At 39.0% G+C, this 23,150-nt stretch overlaps 1 protein-coding gene across 1 annotated transcript in view; it reads right to left on the reverse strand.

Moving 5' to 3' along the window:
• LOC140232055 (uncharacterized) overlaps positions 1-23,150 on the reverse strand; it is a 38,100-nt gene that overhangs the window by 11,526 nt on the left and 3,424 nt on the right. The window contains exons 2-4 of the mRNA XM_072312207.1: positions 11,419-11,556; positions 9,395-9,560; positions 7,241-7,409 (exon numbers count right to left, since the gene is read on the reverse strand). Coding sequence (XP_072168308.1) covers positions 7,241-7,409; positions 9,395-9,560; positions 11,419-11,550 — 467 coding nt within the window. The 5' untranslated portion in view covers positions 11,551-11,556. The remainder of the gene's footprint in view (positions 1-7,240; positions 7,410-9,394; positions 9,561-11,418; positions 11,557-23,150) is intronic.

Genomic DNA, 23,150 nt, shown 5'->3' on the forward strand with positions numbered 1-23,150 from the left:
GAGAGAGAGAGAAATCGTTTAAGAGGAATGACTTCAATTTACGTGTGAAGACATTTCAAGAGATGTAGTCTGATTTGTTAACCCTAATCAGGCTGGGGGGGGGGGCGGAATCCCCCCCCCCCCTCGACGTTTCGCGCAATATCTTCGCAACGCGATAAGCTCCCGCCGCGATGTTTCATGACTTTTTTCTTTCAGGTATCGCGCAACTTTTGAGACCCAAATTGTTGCACCCGCGCGTACCGTTTTGACGCGACACCCGTTCGAAAAAAATTTGTCAACCCCAAAATTGCTCCAAAACGTGATTTTGTGTACAAATCCAATGCAAATTGTGTTTTTTCAATTAATTCACATAAAAATTCATATCTTCACTTAGAATGGCTGAAATTAATTTATTTTAGCATAATAATGCTTAGAAAAATGTCTGTGACAAATTTTGGCCAAAAAACAAACAAAAACAAAAGGTCAAAAAATAAGGAAATACATAAGAAATTCAAAAAACAATAAAATACATAAGAAATTAATTTCGATACAGATTTTTTTTTCATCCTATGTCTCAGAAGAATGATACAAGAAACATTTTAAAAAAGAAATTAGCTTAATTGGAGCATTAATAAGTGATTTAGAGCCCAAAACTGATTTTATGCATAAATTACAATAATTAATTAATATAAAATATAAGAAAAATTTTTCGGAGAAAGCAACCATACATTTTGATAGAATACGTCGCGGGCGTCGCGTGTGCCGATTTTCGGCGCAATCGCGCGTTCCATAGGCGAGATCTGAAGGGGGGCGGAATCCGCCCCCCCAGATATAGCATAGCCAAAAAAGCCCAGCCTGAGTAGGGTTAAGGGGCAAATCAGACTGTTTGCAGTCTTGTAAACATACTTGTATCTTTAGCGAAAACTGTTCTTGAGTACGTGGACGGTGACAAGTAGGCCCCTTTAATCAAATTATGTATGAACCAAATGGTTTCTTTTGAACATGTATTGTGTTGAGAAGTTCTTGGCAAAATTCCAGGGAAAATGTGTACGTGAAAATTCCGATTATCAAAGCATGTGATGGGAAATGTAAATAGTATGTGCGAATGTTTCTATGTTTCCTACTAAACTTAGTTGTTAGTGGGGAAAAGAAAAGAAAAGAAAAGTCTCGCTCTACCATGTCTACACCACAAGGCCTACGGATATAAACTGGAGGTGGGTTGGAATGTCTTGTTTAGAGCACCATCTTAAGTACAGATTAATCGGCACGCTCTCTTTTGAAGAAAAACAATACTTTGTTTCACATTGTTAGTGGGGAAAAGAAAAGAAAAGAAAAAAAAAGAAAAGAAAAGAAAAGAAAAGTCTCGCTTCATGAGAGATGTTCAGATCCCGCTCTACACCACAACGCCTTCTAGGCTGGAGGTGGGTTGGAATGTCTTTGAGCACCAACAGTAATTGCAGATTAATTGGCACGCTATCTCTTGAAGAGAAACAATACTTTGTTTACTCACGATGATAGCAGAACGACAATTGATAATCATCCGCTCGTGTGAAATCAAGCAGAAGTTTTTCAAAAGATTTCAATAGGCATCTTGGTGAGTAACAGTCTGTTAAACATGTCATAATGTGAAAACGAATTGAAGGCCACCTGCAATAGGCCACCTGCAATAGGCCACCTGCATTACAACCTTGCATTTTCCGACATTACAACAACTTCACGTGAAATAATCAACACATTCCATATCATACTCGTGATGGAGAGGGAAAATAATAAACAACAACATTGCAAGATTGATGAAGACAACAGACGGGAACTGATTCCACGTAAAATACATAAACATGTACATAATTATGTATTTTGATTTCTCCATGCATTTTCCCATATCATTACACACAATCATTGCACACGTATACTTGGGTGTTCAGCTCACTGTGTGCAGACTGAGCACGATCCGATAATTCAGAACCTTTGCCTGAGAAAGGATTGTAGCCTATCCCGCGAGTCAAAAAGAAGCTTTCTTATCATCTCGTGCATCCTGTACTCTATGCGCAATGCACCCGTCATATAGAGACAAGCTTGCCTTCACCCAAACTGTTTAGATATTGCCAATGGAAGACTCTGATGATCGCATACAGTGGCTGTGCACCTGGAAGAACGCTGGTTTGACCTCAGGATGTGTGGTAGAGATCTGTGTGCCGATCCGTGCAATGTAGGCTCAATCGCGTGCTTCACTGAAGACGCAGATGCTGCCCTGTCTTGAAAGAGATCGAGGGTATACATCTAGACCAATTTCAGCAGGAGGTTACACTGAATCATCACTTGCTGGCAGAGAGTTTTAAACGGATGATATTACCCGCTGCCATATTACCCTGATTCACACATTGGATGCAAACCGGATGGCGGCCATATTGGAAACAAGCAATATTTGGGCATGGGGGCACAACTCTTGGCCAGGCCCAATTGTTAGGGAGTATCGAGTATAAAGAAGACAATAAGAACAAATAGTAGTTCCACTCCTATTTGGAAGTGAGGTACCTAAAGATGTCATTAAAAAAACAAAAAAGCCCCAAGTTGCCTGACTTAATGACCTAAACTTAACTGGATGACAATAGCAAGACACAGGATTACTTCATATGGAATGCATGTTAGGCCGCACAGTATGTCGTTTTCCAGATGGTCCATGACGTCACTGTATGCTCCAGGACCATGAGTCATTCATCGGAACCATACAGCCCACGAGTTCGAAACTAGGTAGCATCGCTCATGAGCTTGACACTAAGTTTAGGCAAACCAGGCCCATAAGAGTCCGACACATGGGGGGAGGTCCACGAGACCTATACACTTAACAGATTAAGCTCTCTGAAATACACATATTAATCTCGTACCGTGTGCCAAGTTTTCCTCGAGTGTCGAGCTCGCGGACCGCATAGCTTGTGGGCCTATTATATTTGATGTCGAGCTCATGGACCTTAGTGTTTAGGTCACAGGATGTATGACTCGTGAGCTGCGTAACTCATGGGCTGTACGACTCTTGAGTTCTTTGACTTGTGACGTACACCTGATGAGGTGGGCCGGTTGTTTTCTGGTTAGCATCTCTCACCCTTTCATCCAGTTCAAGGGACTTTGCCATAAGCCTGTTCACATACTATTAAGCATCAACCCCAAATATGGTACTCCTCTCCCCACTTTCCATGTTTAAGCGTACAAACTTTGTCCAGTGCAAATTTGATAATGTTGCACATAATTTCATGCAAGCTAGGCTGCATAACTAACCCAAACATAAATATTATACAGTATGTCCCCCAAAAAAATTACAATCAGATTATCGCATTGATAACACCCAATATGATTAAATTGTCTAAATGCTACTCCAGGGTCTTAAAATATAAAATTTTAGCTCTATTTTGCTGTAAACTCTATTCGATTTGGTTAAGCGGTCACAGAGAAATGTGGATTGTTTTAAAGCATGTCATGAGTTTGATTCTTCCAAGCTTAGCACTTCGATGATTTTGTGTGTGAATACAATAGACAGAACTTGGAGGGAAGAGATTCCTGACATCCTCTACAAAATTCCTCATTTCTCCTTGACCACTGAAGCAAATCGAATGGGGTTTCCTGTAAGATGTGGGCAATGAGTTGCAGTTTCATACCCTGAATTTGTATTTAGATTGATTCGATATTTTTAAAGATATCATTGCGGAGGTTCCCGTTGCATTTTTTTTTTTTTTTTGACATACGGTATTTGAGGTCACTGCCATCACTGAAGACACGTAAGCTTCATTTCTGAAGTAATTGACCGCTCACATTCCTGAGACCTTTTACTATGAACTAATGCTCTGTGGAATATGCATACATACTTTGATTATAACGTCAAGGCGTGATTTGTAAATGATTTAACTTTTAGGATTAAACCAATGAAGCCAATATTGTAATCCTACACAAATTTTGATATTCTAAAAGTCTGACCTCACATTGTCCTTAGATGTCATAGTTGGATGTACACAGGGTAATGACCAATGTTCTGTGGAATGAGAGGACACTTCTATTGTAGCATAAATGCTAATAGTAAAATGCGTGATTGCACACCAGGTATACAGTTAACCATTGAATATACGTCAAATATCAATATTCTGATATTTTGAGGTCATTGACCTGTTACAGCCCTTGGAGGTCACCGGCAGTGACATGCAAATAATTTCCCTTGATCTGAGGAATAGCAAAGCGATTCAGTTGTAACACAAATGAATTCTTAAGACATCGTTATCATGTTTATCATCAACCAATTGCACCAAATATCAAAGTGCTGATAATTTGAGGTCATTGACCTCTGGAGGTCATCAGAGGTCAATATAAGGTAGAAACCTGTCAAGGATCGGTGGAACATTGAGGCAATTCCACTGTAAAACAAAAAACAAAAAACAAACAAACAAACATGGTTTTAGTACATCATTGCCGTGTTTATCATTAATCAATGACAAAATATCAATATTCTGATATTTTGAGGTCATCGACCTCTGGAGGTCATCAGAGGTCAAAGGTAGAAACTTGTCAGGGTTCTATGGAACATGAAGACAATTCCACTGTAACAAAAAATGAATTTTTAGTACATCATTACCATTTTAACATTCATCAATGACGCAAAATATCTATTTTTATCAAATTTTGAGGTCATTGACCTTTGGAGGTCATCAGAGGTCAATTTAGACTTACCTCGATCCCGATCTTAAAATGAATCTTATAACATGTACTAACACTGGTGAAAGTTCATGCTTAAGTCAAATTTTGCACAATTTTTCGGCTTATCTGCTCTATCGTTAAACCAGGGAGGTGTAAGAAAAGGAGAGACAACTCCTGCTCTCCTTTGAAGGATGCGCGGCACCGCCGAGAAGTTATGCGCTTAACTACAGGTGGAAATCAGGTGCTTTGACAAAAGAGGGCATCAATAATCGGGACTAGCGCTCTCACATCTAGAAATACTTGCCCCTACTGCATTTCGCTCTCTCTCTTTCAATGTGATGGCAACAATGAATTTGTGTGCCTTGAATTGGAGCAGCGAATCAAAATGCAGTGTAAAACTGACATTTTTAACAGCAAATAGTTTAAAAGCACGCTGGAGCACGCTTTAGCGGAGTACTTTATTTGAAAGATCAAAATATCCCAGATTAAAGGATAGAAAACTAACATGAGGAAATGTGCGCATTATAGAAAAATATTAGGTTTTTAAGAGGGCCTAATTTTTATTTCATTTCGATTTCCGCATTACGAAGAAACTAGAAATACATGTTTATAATATTGAATTCTTTCCTAAACTGCTCTTAATCGATTCGATTTAAAGTATTCGATTTAAATCGATTTAAATCGATTCGATTTAAAGTATTCGATTTGAAATTTTACGGGGAAATAAAGCTTGTAATTCAACGAAAGGTGAAATGCGTTTTTCGTCTCCGAACTTCGCCTTGCAACTAGAGCGGTGCAGAGCATGACTTCAAAGCGTATAGTGGAATGCTATACATCCCATGCATTGTAACGCTTTGAACCCAAACATGACATGTTTGCATGAATTACGAGGGAGTTGTCTCTCCTTTTCTTACACCTCCCTGGTTAAACCTCTACAAACATGTGAATACTCATTTCACATTATCTTACCACACGATTCATTCCACCTACTGTATTCAGTGCTTTTCTGATTGTTCAAGGCAGCTTTAGCCGTCCTTCAGCATGCAGTAGAGCATGATACAGTTACGACAAGAACACAAAGATGAAATTATTCCAACAGATCAGCAGAGCGAAAGACTCGCGCGGTTTGGACGACAACAACTACCTTTTGCAGACTCAAAGGCTCACTGGACAATAAAACATGCAGGGATCCACTTTTGGCCTTAATAGTGTTATAAAAAAATTCACGATAAATGTACCCCAGTTAGAGCAGTGCAGAAGGTCGTATTATGTTCACAGACAAACTTCCAATAAAAGCAGTACTAAAAAAACAGCATCCCTATATAGCTCTAATATTTAGCTTAAAGGGTGTGTACAGTTCTGGTTGAGGTGAGGATTTAGCTTTTAACGTTTCGCGAGATATTCAGAAACCACTCCATAAGATGTCAAAAAGCATGCAATTCTGAGGGTTATCAAAAGTTAATTTGATGAAAATAGGTTTTGAAATGGCTGAGATATCCAAAAACAAGGTGAAACAAAGAGATCCTAATAAAAGGCGTGACCTGTCGCATTTTATTATTATCAGTTTTTGGAATACCTCAGCCATTTGAAAACCAATTTTCATCAAATAAACATTGAATCCTTCTTGAAATTACATGCTCTTTCATATTTCATAAGAGGTTTCTCATTATCTCACTTAGGAATGTTCAAAACATGAATCCCCACCTCAACCAGTACTGTACAGTCCCTTTAAACATAGCATATACGCTTTAAGTGCAGCTGTCATTAGGTATAATTACTCTGTCGATAAGCTCGTCATCATAAGACCTACTTCGTTACAATTCATGGGCCTATTCTATATCCTCGTAATCAAAACTTTAATCATGTAAAGTGTATCACAAGAGAAAAATCTAGACGACAATAGAGACAAACTGACAATGAGAATGCATGGCACATTGTGGGTTTTTCGTAGCACGCATAGCGTTTGTCTCATTAATGTGGCACACATTCACTGCTATAATATACGCGTGATTATTTGGATCACAGGAACACTAATGGATTAAACGACAATCACTCTGAAATACGGACGTATTTCTTCCCTCTTCGCGTCATTGTCATCAATATCAAAATCATCGCCATTATAGCTTTATGTGAATTCGATCAGAATTGGTGAGACAAGGTAAGAGTAATGCATCAGCTCATCTTCAGTCCAAGTCTGCACCGTGTTTGAGGTTGAGTACTGTAACACAATATTACCATACCAGTATGAGGAGATTCACTTTAAGCAGTGTGATCGAAGAATGCGCACACCGTGATAACAATGACACCCCTCCCCCGCCAAGGTCTGGAACCATTTACCACTACGTGTTTTGTATTGTTTTGGTTTTGGTTTTTTTTTTAAAGCATAGTTATCATCCAATCAAACCAATTAAAGAAGACAATATAATACAGGGAGGAAAAAATAGCAATTTAGTGAGGCCTAGAATATAATGAGAGCAACAGTACTGATATAATACATCTATGTAATACTGATATTGAGCAATCAGTATGGAGATAAATAACAGGATCGATTGCTCTGATCGCAGGAGGGCATGTGGAAACCTACTTGCCGATGGGGCCGAACGCCTCGCCGGCGAGCGCCGAGTAGGGTAATCGGCAGTCTCGGCACATCTCGGGCTTCCTTCGGCGTAATATGTTCCAGGAGCGACCGAGTAGAACGGCCGTATATATTGCGATGGCCGACACTATTGGGTAGACGAAGAGGCCTGGCCACCCTGCAGACCAGAGTGAAAACAGAAAATATACACAATTCTTATCAGATTATAAAAATATTATCATCATTATTACACCATTGTACACGACAGCACCCGCAAGATGTTTTCACCAATATATTTTAGACGCTCTAAACAATATTATTGTATGACGATACCAGTGGATGGCATAAACGAAGCTATAGTTGAACAAGTTACATTTTCCTGTCCGGCACCTAAATATTTCATCGACATTGTCTACATTTGGACTTTGTCCACGGTAGTGACAGAGTTGCACTGAAAACCGTACGTTTCAATCCCTTCATACCAACTAGAACACCAGAAGACTATGTATACATCACCCAAAATCATAAACTTCAACCAAATATCACCACACTGAGATACACATTATAAACACAATTTGTTTTGTAGGCCTACCTGCAGATTAAAAAAAAAAAAAAAAAAAGGTGTTATATTCATAAAGGATTTGGGCGATGTTTTCCACTTTATCAGTGAGACGATTGCTTGAAAGAAGGGATGGAAAAAAAAAAGTTGCTATGGATTAGCAACATGTGTGAAATCATCCCGTCCGCTCTAGTAAGAGGCAAAACACTCTGTCCCTCGGATTGGACATAAAATGGAGGTCTCGTGAGGTCTTGTGAGAAAGTCACAACTCATGGGCGTATATAGAAGATACCATTTCATGCATTCAGGTAGGTGAGTTTTGTCTCACCTCCCTGATGCATTCATGGCAAAGAGCAGGGGCATAACACGATGAAGTGGTCCCGTCCCCACATTCGCCCGGATCCTATGGATGATCAGCTATAGTGCATGATCTGAATAAGGGCTATCCAGCCATCTTCTCAGAGGGATAATAATGCAAACGAACAACAGAAGAGCACTTGTAGTATTAACTTTGCTAGTTACTGTGAGGATCTACCGGTAGATTTCCGTGGAGGTCACTCGTCTTCGATGTTGAGAAAACCCTTTTTGGGGAAGGAATATATAAATAAGGCTCCTGTCAAGGCACCTTTGACATGAGAACTGAATGAGGATGACAGCCACATAGCCACTTAAGGTAGTCAAAAAAAGGGTCAACGTTTGCTTATTATCTCCATTGCGACTTCCGATTTGATATCCACTTACATCAAAATATCATGCATAGTGGAGGGGGTTAAAGGGTGTGTACAGTTCTGATCGAGGTGAAGATTTAGCTTTTAACGTTTTGTGAGATATTCAGAAACCACTCTATGAGATGTCAAAGAGCATGCGGTTCTAAGGGGTATCATAAGTTTATTCGATGAAAATAGGTTTTGAAATGGTTGAGATATCCAAAAACAAGGTGAAACAACGAGATACTAATAAAGTTGGGGCATGTCGCCTTTTATTATTAGCACTTTTTTGGATATCTCAGCCATTTGAAAACCAATTTTCATCAAATAAACGTCGAATCCTTCTTAAAATTACATGCGCTTTCATATTTCATAAGAGGCTTTTTATTATCTCACTTAGGAATGTTCAAAACATGAATCCCTACCTCAACCAGTACTGTACAGTCCCTTTAAAGGGATGGTATAGTTTTGGTTGAGATGGCCGGCTTCAAGTTTCTAGTTTTGTTTTGTTTTGTTTTTTTGGTGAAATAATGAGAAACATCTTTTTGAAATATGAAAGAACATACAAAAAGAGTATTTCAAAGTTTATTTTATGAAATTGGTTTTTGAAATAGCTGTGATATCTAATCCAAAGCAATTCTAGACCCACCTTTAATTAGGATCATTTTGTTTTACTTTGTTTTGGATATCTCAGCCATTTCAAAACCGATTTTCATCAAATGAAATTTGAATTCCTCTAAGAATGAGTATGATCTTTAATATTTCATAGGTGGTTTTGTAATTATCTCGCAGAAAGTTAGAAAGCCGAAAATTCGTCTCAACCAAAACTGTACTATCCCTTAAACTGATTGCTGTGAGACGAATGATGAGTTGGTGAGGGAGAGGAGAGTCACTTACCACTGTCTACAAGCTGGGGCGGGATGACCAGAAAGGTAAGGCCCGACACCTGACTGGCAATAAAGATGGCCGTTTGGGGTACGTTCATACCGGACTTTAGCTCCTTGTGCTCGGGTGGTGCGGCAGTTTGGTTGCCCTGAATCATTTGCCCACTGGGGCTAATCGGCTGCGAAAGATGAGATCACGAGGGATTTATCATTAAAGGGCTTCTTTGCCATTTGCAGATGAAACAAAAACACAGCTTTAGTGTTTCAAAATAGTTCTAAAATGTGAGTGTGAGATAGAAACAACCAATGTAAAAAATTAAATCAGAATAATCAATGTTAAGTATTGTTAAATGTACAAAATGTGAACAATAGTTATAATACAATATTGTTTCTAGAATAAACCGCCGACAGTTATGGTTTAGCGAGAAAAAATGTGATATCTCCTTTTATTTTAGGGTTTATAAAAACATTTTTGTATGGTAGGATGTTTTGTGATAAAACTGACCTACACATATGCATCAGATGTGATAACTCGAACTTTTTTAAATCCCTACTCCCAATGGTAAACAATACCTTCAGTGTTTAATGAGACTGGAGATTTGCAGATTTTTATTTTGCTCGCGCGTGAAACTATTGTCATCGGATGATTGTAGGGCTTGTACAGAAAACCGGCTCTGCTGTACAAGAAAATCTCGATAACTAGTATCAATCCTACCAAAAACAATACCTTCAATGTTTAATGAGACTTGAGATTTGCAGATTTTTATTTTGCTCGCGCGTGAAACTATTGTCATCGGATGATTGTAGGGCTTGTACAGAAAACCGGCTCTGCTGTACAAGAAAATCTCGATAACTAGTATCAATCCTACCAAAAACACCACAGAATGTCCTTGGATCGACCAACTTCGCAGAAGTAACCATTTCTCTTAACCTTAATCATGTTAATCAGATCACGGAGATTTAAATTGATTGTTTTAAGTAACATAATGATATACTTAACGTTAATATTGTTCCAGCTTTAGATATGCTCTTTTGGCAGGAATAATAATAATACATAGAAGTTTGAAGAAATCGACAAAAGGCTGATACCATGCATTGATTTAAATATTTCCAAACAATTTAAATATAAAATTACTGATCATGCGATGGTATATGTATACACACTCAAATGTCAGGAGACTTTGTGACTTCAAAAGTGGGAAAAGAGTTGTTTTGAAGTGATCCATATCTCTGCAAGGGAGAATGATCACAATACAAAATGATGATGATGTGTTGTCTCTCAATCGTAGCAATGTATTTGACGTCGGTGATTATCTGCGCCATTTTGAAACACTTATTCAGAAACCGAGAACTTTTTCATTTCATTTGCCCAGCTTAATGTCTATGAATATCATTTTCCTGCAAAAGTCATAACTAATGTATCATAACACATTTTTAGTTTCATTGACACATCCTACCATGATCGCATGTATTGCTGATGCTTTATCCCAGAGTAATGTCGTGTTTCTAAGAAGATAATGATGAACACTTTAAGTGCATACTGCAATTATCGCTTTGAGCATTTCCTAGAAGAATGCATACCATACTATATGGTGGCAATATACGGCTGGCTCTTTAGCAATCGAAGCTAATGCGCCACTCTTAAACTTATCAAATAGGAGCTGCGTGCTTATGTGTTATGATGATACGACATTTTGCTCCTGCGACAATAAATTATTATTGCTCCGGTCTAATTTTCTCCAAGGACTATAGGGTTAGGGTTCGGGTTGAGGTGATGGTAGGGCTTTTAGGTTTAGTTTGATGTAAGGATTAGGGTTAGGGTTATTTGGGTGAAATTCATATTTGATGATGATGATGATGATGATGATGATGATGATGATGATGATGATGATGATGATGATGATCCACAGCATTTGTAAAGCGCCATAAATGTTTGGCTTGTATAGCGTGGATATATTTCATTGGTACAATAATTTGTCGCAGGAGCAAATGTCATGGAACCATGTGGTGTATATAGGCTCCCTTTGATTCACTCACCTGGGCGTCATCCTTGAATCCATCGTGTTGTGTCGCTGCAAATGTCTTGGTATCGCCCTTAGCGAAGGGCGTGGCCTCTGTAGCTGGCTGGAGGGGAATCCCCGGGTCTTTTTCCTCCACGTTAGCGGCCATGTCGAGCTGGAATGCGGAAACAAGGATTCGGGCGTTGGAAAGATACAGCGTTATACGTGACAGACAATTAAAAGTTTATCAAAAAATGATTACAGTGTACCATTTATTGCTATGTTTGCTAGAATTTTTTTTTTAGAAAAAAAAAATAGCGGGCCTGTGATGCTATCGTGAGTGAATGCAGGTAGTAATAACAATGAATGGAAAAGGCACATCTGTGTCTACAGTTCATCTCAAGTGTTAAAGGAGGATGATGTCACAGCTATATATATATATATATATATATATATATATATATATATATATATATATATATATATATATATATATATAATAAATTCATGAAGTGTTTAGTGAATTGGTTATATGCAGATAAAAGGTATCAATAGAGGCCAACATACATTTGGATTGCATGGAACCTTGAAATGCGAACACAAACTCTAACAGTAACATGGTTGGAGCCCTCGACAGTTCCTCCCTGTTTTGTTTTTTTAATCTCCAGCTCAATCACTGGCAAATTGTGGCTATATTGAGCTAAAATTGAAGGCCAAATTTGATGTCCATTACACCATTACAGTCATCGATTCTTGACTCCCACCCACCCCCCCCCCCCCCCCGCCGCCGAAATTCTGGTAGTGTAGACTCTATAGGGCCTACATGCAGCTTGTTAATCAGCTAGAACAGTTTTTTACCAAATGCTAAGTCTGACCTGAAAACACTCGAAAAAAAAGCTATTGTCACAGAATTCACTAGCCTTTTGTCAGGGGCCTTTCACTGTGTGATGGCTATACCGGGTGAGCGAAGCGAGCCGTCCAGCTGAGAGCGACAGCGTTGTCCAACCAGAAAGGTCAGCGAGAAGGCCTTGGCAAAAGGCTAAGAATTTACCGAATTTAAAAAGGGGGATCTACATGACGTCAGCGTATATGTGCTGATTTGCGATCTTTCCGCAAGAACGCTCGATAAGGTTTTCCGAATCTTCGCACCAAAGACCCTACACCACAAGGGTTAGTATGGTGCAGGATCCTTGCTGGCACCCATTCGAGCACGGGGTTCGAAAGGCACGCTTCACTAGAGGTCTGGGAACGAACGCTCCTGGAGGTGTGTCACAGCGTAACAACATGGCACGGTCTGGCTCGTTCCGACATGCACGGTGTCTCACCAGGGAGGTGGAAAGAGTCTTTCCACCTTCCTGGTGTTACCATGGAGCTTTGTGCTTTGTAGCTCAATGGTGTCACCTATAGGAGAATTAAAAAAAAAAGTTTTAACTGGCTGTAATTATTCAAACAGATGCCAGTTTTCTACACATGTACGAAAAGAATTCTACAGGTGCATTTAATTTTGTGCCTTTATTTGATGATCGACGTTTGATGCCACCGTCTTGCTGAGCAATCTGAGGATTCATTTTTAACGTTAACATAATGTTGGCTGTATTTTGCTTGTTCGTTTATCAAATGATATGAAATCTCACTTAACGATAAAGCATATAAAACAAAAGTCAATTCCGTCTAAAAATACATGGAAAAGTGAAAATCAGGACTGTATTACGTGAACGCGTTTAAATCTGTATACCCTCGTAAAAAGTCGGTTTCATCACTTTTTCAAATAATTCCGACAAATACAACTGATATGAAATAATAATAATAATAATAGTCAGTTCTTAGAAACGCATAATACCATACAAATAGTCTCTATGCGTGTACAAAATAATGAAACAAAATCTATCACATATTTCTCTAATTCAAACATGTAATCAACAATTGTCAAAAAGGTGAGTTTTTAACACAGATTTGAATTTATCATAATCTGTAATGCATCTAACACTGAGAGGGAGATTATTCCATAATGAGGGTGCCATTTTTCCAAAAGACCTATCACCATATGTCTTAGATTTGACACTTATTTCAGAGAGGAGATTTTTTGATTTTGAGCGCAGATTACGACCAGGATGATATGGCTTGATGAGTTCACTGAGATATGCAGGGGCATTTCCATGAAAACATTTGAATGCAAGGGTCAAAATCTTAAACCTGATACGAGCTCTTATGGGCAACCAATGAAGACTACGAAGTATGGGAGTTATATGATCAGATTTCCGTTTGCGTGTCACAAGCCTTGCGGCTGAATTTTGTATCCGTTGGAGTCCTTTCAGGTGAGAGTCTGGAACTCCAATGAGCAAACCATTATTATTATCCAAATGACTAAAAATAAACGCATGAACCAGTTTTTCTGTAGTTACTTTATCGAGAAAGTGTCTCAATTTTCCAATCCTGTGTAGACCTATGGCTGCAGATTTGCATATGTTATTGATGTGAGTTTTCATACTAAGATCATCTTGGATAATGACACCAAGGTCACGTGCCTTAGAAATCGGCAGCACAGGAGTATCTCAAACATTGACGGACAAAATTGTTGAGGACTTGTTACGAGATCTTACATGCACAACTTCAGTTTTCTCAAGATTCAATTTCAAACCATTTTGCAAAGACCAATCTTGAATTTTACCTAAGCATGATTCAATCTGACCAACTGCTACATCAGAATTAGTGCTTTTTGGCAATGAAAGATAAATCTGAGTATCATCAGCATATGTAATTTTACTTATGCCACACTTGTCAATTACATCCTCTAGGGGAGCTGTGTACATTATGAAACACAGTGGTCCTAAGACAGAACCCTTCGAGGAACCCCTTGTTTGAGAACATAAGGGGCAGATGCAATACCATTGATTGAGACACTCTGTGTTCGGTTGCTAAAATAAGACTGAAACCAATCAAATGCAGTACCAACAATTCCATAAGTCGATGACAGACGGCGGAGCATGGTGTTATGGTCAATAGTGTCAAATGCAGACGAGTAGTCTAGCATCACCAACAGTGTCTCCTGGCCCCTGTCTGCGGCAAGAAGTAGGTCATTAAAAACACGTATCATAGCTGTCTCAACACTGTGATTTCTCCTGTATGCTGATTGTGCTCTTCCATACATTTCATTTGATTCCAGATATGCATGTATCTGATTAGCACATGCTCGCTCTACCAACTTTGCAACAAATTTAAGCTTTGCTATTGGTCTGTAATTTCCCAATACTTCTGAATCTAAACCTGGTTTCTTAATAAGAGGATCAACTTGTGCATGCTTGAAGGAATCTGGAAAACAGCCGCTCATCAGAGAAAGGTTGATAATGCGTGTGAGTACTGGAGTCAGCTCATTAACACATTTCTTCCACAGCCATGTGGGTATTGGATCCTGGTTGCAAGACGAAGATGGTGAAGCCAACACCAGTTTCCTTACCGCTGTCTCGGTGACGGGTTGAAATTCTGCAAAGGTTGGTCCATAGGCTGTCGCATGGATGCTATTTGGACGTGGTGATATACAAGGAAATGAAAGCGATGACTGGTTGTTTGACACTTTTGCCAATTCATTCCTTATGTTTTGAATTTTCTCAGAGAAGAATTGCACAAACTGGTTAGCCAAGTGAAGTAAATCACCACCATACTTGGATGGAAGAACCTTGTCGGACGATGACGAGAAAAGTTTGCTGAACTTTTGAAACATTTGCCGAGTGTTGCAATCCTCGAAGGATTTCTTGTGATATTCACGTCTTCTCTTGTTCAACAAAGCCTTGTATCTAGCTCGCTGATCTCGAAAAACTTGTTTGTATACTTCAAGATTCTGAGAATTTCTAAGCCGTTCCCAGCGCCGAAGTTCCTTCTTTGCTGCACGGAGAGAATCATCATACCAAGGAGCATGTGGACGAGCTGTGATTGTTTGTATTATCTCAGGTGAATGCTTGTTCAGCAGATCACTAAGGACATCCTCATACTGTTTTACTAATTTGGCTAGATCAGAGGATGGAGCAAGAAACAGTGCAGATTTTGCAATGTCGCAGCGAAATGCCTCCAAATCTATGTCACGGAGCTTACGCGTCTTTATGACAATCTTCCCTGCCGGAGGCCTGGATATGTTCAGCTTACATTCAACCAAAGCATGATCTGAAGGCAAGGGATTAGAGACGGTGACACTGTCATCCACAACAAAATCATCCAAAGAACGTATCAGGATCAGATCCAATGTATGGCCTGCATCATGGGTTGGAGATCTAACAAGTTGGTTGAGGTTGAATGACGTAGCAAGATCATCAAGAAGTATAGTGCTGCGACTTGTGACGTCATCAACATGAATGTTAAAATCCCCACACACCATAACGTGACCAGGGTAAGTAGCCAGCTCTTCAAGGAGTGTTGAAAACTCATGAAAAAAGTTAGTAATTGTGGAGCATTTGTTTGCTGTCATTTGCGGCCTATAAATCACTACCAGACGCACAGATGAACACTTCAACGAACAGGTAAATGTCAAATCCATAATTTCAAAAGACTCAAATACTTTGGATTTGTTAAAAACAACTTTGAAGGACTTACGGAGGCAAATACCAAAGCCACCTCCTTTCCTGGTTTTTCTTGGCACTTGGTGCAGCCTATAATCGGGTAGTGCATTCAGTATTCCTGCAATGGTGTGGTCATCTCGATGATCCCCTGACATCCATGTTTCTGTGATGACAATAATATCAAGTTTTCTCTCCATCACCACATCACAGAACATGTCCACTTTGTTGTTCAGCGACCGTGCATTCCACAAGCCAAAGTGACAGGGATTTTGGGCTGACATGCAAGTTGAGGGTGTCATGGATGCTGGGGGTGGTTTTACCTTGTGGCAGCATGGCAAATATGGTAGAGGCATAGATTGTGTAGTTGAAATGCTGCTCTCTTCAGACGCTACATGTACGACAGAAGATTGAGTAATGGGTGTTGCTGCTTTCCGCTTTTTCCCACGTCTCGTTTTCTTTTTGTACGAGATTCCAAGAGAAGTGAGAGTTCTCCATAATGTAGGGGGAAGCCATTGATGACATGTCTCTTTGAGGCCGATATCATACAGCTTCTGCCTGGGATAAGTATGCGTAACATGCTCTCTGATGTCTTTAATTTGCGTGCCTTGTTCTCTGCACAAATCCTCAACAGGCCCAGGGTTAGGATTGATGTCGCCATCACGAAGAATGGAGATTCGAAAACAAGCATCAGACTTGGGGTAGTAGTGAATCTGACCGCCACAGAGTTTACTTGTAAGTTTCACTGCCTGAGAATGTGTCCACTTCACTGGCGTAAGAGTGTACTGGGATTGTCTCAGTTGAGACCAGCATTCTGAAGTACACCTATTCAGCAGGTACATGCCAAGGAGCAGAACAAGGGTTGAATACTTGATTGACTCCATTGTCTCAGTACAGTGTAACTGCTTCAGTGGATGGTCACAATGGGATTTCAAGCTAGTTCATTCAGGCTTGAGTAATCAGCAATGGGTATGCCCATGAAGAAGCTGTAACATGGCTGTGCTTGACCCAGGTAGACTCATGGTATGGCAAAAAATATGAAGTCCACAGACATGACAAGTGCATCCTTAGAAATTGCATCAAGAGTCTAGCGTGATCCAGATGCCTTACCAAAAACATTGGTTTAGTTTTGAAGCCATGGCCAAGATGATATAACAAGTAATTAGAACAAAATATGGGAGCAGATGTGAGGAGCTGTTCATAGGCTGAACGCTCACTCAGCAGGTTTATCTTAAATAATCTTCAAGCATTATATTCTTTATCAATAGATATATCAGATTAGTTCCCGGACATGTACAGTTGAGTAATTTTAATTTTTTTTCATCATTTTTTTTCCCAATTTCTCGCGCATCCCCTTTTAACGTTTATATAATTTTTATCACCTATTTTTTTCTATTTTCTTTTTTTTTTACAATTAGGAATGGCGAAAAGTAATTACCCATCACAAAGACATAATCTTCCTTAGAAAGTGGCTGGTGATTACGTAATGAGACACGAGTCAACTGTCTTCCTTTTGCGCGGTAGATCTAATTTGGTGCATTATGCTTCAAATATTTTCAAGTGGCGGCATCGAACATGGGCTCAAAGGAAATAAGACAGTTGTGAATCGATTCTCTTGAACCTCCTTGGTGTCATTGTGGATTCAATAATTGGGGGCGGCTTCGGTTCATCGGGAGGGAAAGAGATCAAAAACCTCATCTACTGTAGTATACCAAAGAAAGAAGAAACACGCTTGAAACATAAAGCATGTTAACTGCTGATGGGAACGACGCGTGGATTGTCGCGTATAACTCAGCACACATAGTAACTTTCAACATAAGTGGCTACATTTATACATTATATATATATATATATATATATATATACACACACATGTGTGTGGTGTGTGTGCGTGTGTGCGTTACATTATGTTTATGAATATGTTAACATGTGTTTATATAATAATTATGTATATAACAATGTTATAGTCATATACTATACTTAACCTTCTATATATCGAGATATAAAGAGAAAGAGAGAGAGAGAGAGAGAGAGGTATAGATATTATATAGACCTGATGTTCACGTATGTTTTTAGACCAATACATTGATCATGAAACGTATGTGCAGTACATGTAGGCCTATCATCATCATCAAACGGTGTGTGTGCGTCGTGTGCCCAGATCCATCCACTAATTTCCCATCGTTTCCACGTGACAGATATTCCAGAACTCTGCATGGTAAAGACATCTCTTCGACACAGACACACAGAAATGTCGTCAATCAACAGAACTCAGGAAATCCACCTTAACGCGAAATTCAAGCGAATTCTTATTTCTGATAAGTTAGAAGAGGAGTGATGATTGTGTATCCACACGCGGCTGTGGATCCACATGGGCCATTCTCAGTGATTCTGGACTATTTCTTTTTTTTTTCTGATCAGTACACTTTTTATACATGTACAGCACAATACTGTGGAATCATTGTAATACTAGTATATGTTTATACGTATGCTGACTCGTATTTTCGTCTTGTCGACCAAATTGACCTACGCATTTATTTCTTTTACCATTTTTACTCAAAACCTTACCCTTGTGGTGCTTCATTGCAAGTTCTCATATTTCATACGCGTATAAATCGTTTCACACAGCAGGGGGTTGACCAGATTTTGGTCAAACTCAGTCAGAACTTTAGGGATGTTGCTCAGAGGGCTCATCATATCCAGTGCTTTTTTTAGCTTTGTGGCTTTAATTGCGAGGTCTAGAAATGATTTCAATTTTAAATTTTCATTTAATTTGTTTATATTTCTCGGTGAAAAAAAAAAAACATCAAATAGGCCTATAACAGAATGAAATGATACATCAAATCCAGCTAGGAAGCATGATAGAATACTGCAAACATGTAGAATATAGTGGTCAATCTATGGCTGCGTTTATCAACTTTCCCCTGTTCAAACGGCTTTCGATAGCCCTTTCGATAGCCCTTTCGAAAGCCCTTTCCGTAGCCCTTTCGAGAGCCCTTTCCAAAGCCCTGACTGCCTGTACTATTAATGTGCCGCTTGACAATGTTTTCTAAGAAGGGACGGCGAAAAGCAATTACCATAATAAAGACATATCTTCCTTTGAGAGTGACGAGTCATGATGCAATGCCACATGAATCAATTGTCTTCCTATCTGTGAGGCAGCTCCAGTTTAGCACATACTTCAAATATTTCTGAGTGGCGGCATGCGACTTTGGCTGCGTTTATCAACTCTCCCCTGTTTAAACGGCTTTCGATAGCCCTTTCCAAAGCCCTTTAGAAACGGCTTTCAAAATAGTTGCGTTTATCAACTCTCTTCGCGAACACGATTTTTTTAACTGGCCTGTCACTGCACAGCTGCATTGCGCAATTCGACCAGAGGAGAAGAGGTCATAAGGCGTGCCTGAAGTACAAGACTACAAAGCCGTTTCAAAACAGCTTTGCGTTTATCAACTTCCAAAAGGCTTTTACAAACAGGTTTCTGAAAACCTGTTTAGGAAACCTGTTTGGATCGCCACAAAGTTGGGGCTTTCGAAAAGGCTTTCCTAAAGGGCTTTCAAAAGAGCTTTGCGTTTATCAACTCGTTAAAATTCCTTGAAAGCTGTTTGGATAACCTGTTTCTGCCGAGAAAGGAGAGTTGATAAACGCACCCTTTCGTAAAGGCTTTCCTAAAGGGCTTTCAGAACAGCTTTGCGTTTATCAACTCGTAAAAATTCCTTGAAAGCTGTTTGGATAACCTGTTTCTACCGAGAAAAGGAGTTGATAAACGCACCCTATGAAAGTTGGAATCTGAGAATATTGCTAAAGATGAATGAAACCTATACTTAGAAGCAAGCTTGTTGAACGTAAGTCCCAGTATTAAAATCGAGTGTAAAGTTAAGATATCCCGAGCACGGGTACAACAAATGGCCAAAATATAAGGGGAAAATGAAGATGCATGTAAAAATATTCGAGGATATAGCAAATTATTCTCTAATGCAGGTTTGGGGTCGGATAAGCCACATGCTGCAAGCGGATGAACTGTTGATTATCATGGCAATATCACAGTGTAAATATCGTTTCAGTTCAGATAATTAGAAAAGTCATACATATTGTGAGGGGAAAAGGTTTGCGGTGACACCATGTGTATGTAGTCCTAAAGGCTGCGTTCACATAGAAGTATTCGGTATTCGGTATTCGCTATTCGCTATAATTCGCTATTCGCTATTCGGGCACCGAGTACACCGTCACCCGCACAGTCAACTCACCATCCCATGCAGTGAGGATTTCTTCCTCCTACATCCCAGCAAATCTTATTAACAATTTCTAAACTGCATCAGAATGTCAGTCTACATGCTTATTTTTGCTAAAGGGCAAATCCAGACCAAAATTGTCATTATTTCATAAACGAGAGACGGTATACGCTGCAAGAAAATCGAACAAGCTCGATTCCCACTTTGCTATACTATTCGCAGCTATTCGGTACTTTCGAATAGTGCCTTCTTATGTGAACCGGTGTGAGGAAATCCTATCGTTCGATTCAAGCTATTCGCGTGCCCTCGAAAACGAGCCCCGAATACCCAAATAGTATACTTCTATGTGAACGCAGCCTAACAGGACTACATACACAGTGCCACCGCAAACTTTTCTCCCTCATTTACTTCACCATGCAAACCTTCAAGCAACACATATTATACGTTTTGTGTCCTCAGAATAGACGGGGGAAGTTACTAAATCGAGAAGAGCACACGTACACCAGCAAATCGAGAAAAAAAAAAATCAACGGCCAGCTGCAGTGCAGTGAACATAAAAATGCTAAGTCTAGCCAAAAAGGTTCAAAAGATGGAGTAACAACAGTGTTATTCCCTTTGATCCCATGTTTCATGCCGCCACTAAGAAATATTTGAAGTATGTGATAAACCGGAGCTGCCTCACAGATAGGATGACAATTGATTCATGTGGCATTGCATCATGACTCGTCACTCTCAATGGAAGATGTTTTTATGATGGTAATTACTTTTCGCTGTCCCTTCTTATGAAACATGGGCGGTACATAAAGGTACAGACAAAGGGATGTGCGAATGAAAATTCCACAAAAATTAATGAAATTAGAATTAAAATTACCCGACTTTACATGTTTTTACACTAATCTAACATATAAATTAATAGAGAACTACACTTGAAGATTATACCATATAAGTTTCATTTGTCGGAAGTGATCGGAAAGATGATAAAATCGACTTTCCACTAAGGGTGCAGTTCAAATATTTTCACAACGTACGACTCAGATTTACACTTTTTGACATAATCCTGGACAGGAGTTACTTTCTTTTTCATATGCCTTATCATTAACTGAAATTTAATTTCCTTTAATACAAAAACAAACAAAATATAGGCGACATTATGTTAGCGTTCCAAATGAATCGTCTCTTTGCTCGAAAAGACGGCGGCATCGAACCCCGATCATCAAAGGCACAAAGTAATGCACCTGTGGAATTCTTTTGTACGTCAAAAGAAAACTGACAGCTGTTTGAATGTTTACAGCCAGTTGGAACTCCATTTCTCAAACCTCCTTGCTGTTACTATAATGACTGATGTATGTAAAATAGTACCCTTCATGCCTTCTTCACGAACAATCGCAAGAAGCTGCGATGCTGTGTGTTGCAACGCAATGACAGGAGGTTGGCGATATAAAACACATTATAATTGAATCAAACAACCAGCATTATCCATAGGCATGATCGATAAACCCTGTAACTGAATGGAGTTGGGTTTTGCGAGAGCCTTCACCTATGACATTTATGAAATCTCTGCGAATTCGCTCATAACAATGGATCTAAACTTAACGCCACTTTCACGCTTGCCAAACCAATGACGTGACAAATTTTGCCGATCGTTTAACAACTATTGTATATACATATCACTTGTACTTTGCACCCCAGCCCTGCTGATAGGACCTGCTATAAAGATAATATATGCAAGGGAAATGTTCTAGGTCTGCTCTGAAGTATATTGTCACATCAGTTTGAGAAACAACGCACGGTTTGTTTTGAAAATATACTGTAGTCAATTCTACTCGGTAATACCCACATAGTGATGAATCTGATGGGGTTACAAGTACTTTGACACAGACGAAGTACAAAATTTAGATTTTTGTTGTAGGATGACGCCCTTGTGAGGAAACTGTACACTGCAAAAAATCCGGTGTTAAATATGAATCAACGAGCTGGTGTTGAATTTTCGGTGCTCATTTGTGGTGTTAGATTAACACCTCCGGGTTTTCCTTCAAAATATAAAATTGTTTTTGTTTTTTTTCATAGTTTCTTAGTTACTGTTCTTCTTGTTGATTTTGAACTTCCACAAGACGATCAAGAATTTTCCGATAAAGTACTTGATTTCTGAAAAAAAAAATGTGAAAACATTTACACCACAGTAACACCAGTTGGTGTGGTCTCCTATTGAAGCTGGGCGGATGTTGTACCATTGACATTAACACCACCAATGTCAAATTAACACCATGAAGAGCCAGGTGAACACTTTTCAACACCATCACAACATACTTTCTACACCTGTGGGTGTGGTCCTCTATTGACACTTGATCAGTGTTAGATTTAACACCCATGGTGTTAAATCTAATACCGATGTTTTTGCAGCGTATTATTCTAAAAAAAAAAAAAAAAAAAAAAATATATATATATATATATATATATATATATATATATATATGTCATTTCTAAATGAATATTACTTTGGTTTTAAGTTTAAAAAGCTGTATATCATACCATGATCAAAATCAAGATCATAATTGGTGTGTGGTGAAAAGAAATTTGAGGCTGTGATTATGAACAGCTTTACATGGATAAAAAAAACTGCAAAATAAAATTACTAGACATTAACATTAGATGAAATACAACTTTAACAGTAGTTACAAAATGATTACTGTTTGGGAATAAAGTTTTTGAAAAAGAGCTTGATCAGGACGCAATTTAAATCGATTGCGGCAGAGGGACACTAATTCATATTTTGACTATTTTAAAGTATTGTTTCTGAAAATGGCAAATGTTGAGGATGTTGTCAAGTGAAAATATCATATTACAATAAATGAATGACCAACGGAATGTGGAGAATTCAAATTTTGCTATTCTGCGTTCAATTGGATGACACTCAGTGTGAAAAAAAGAAAGAAACGTTCGCACCATCATTATTTGTCTGCATAGTGCACGTAACTTTCAACAGAAATTCGACACGA

This window comes from Diadema setosum, chromosome 8, assembly GCF_964275005.1.
Source record: "Diadema setosum chromosome 8, eeDiaSeto1, whole genome shotgun sequence".
Lineage (NCBI taxonomy): Eukaryota > Metazoa > Echinodermata > Echinoidea > Diadematoida > Diadematidae > Diadema > Diadema setosum.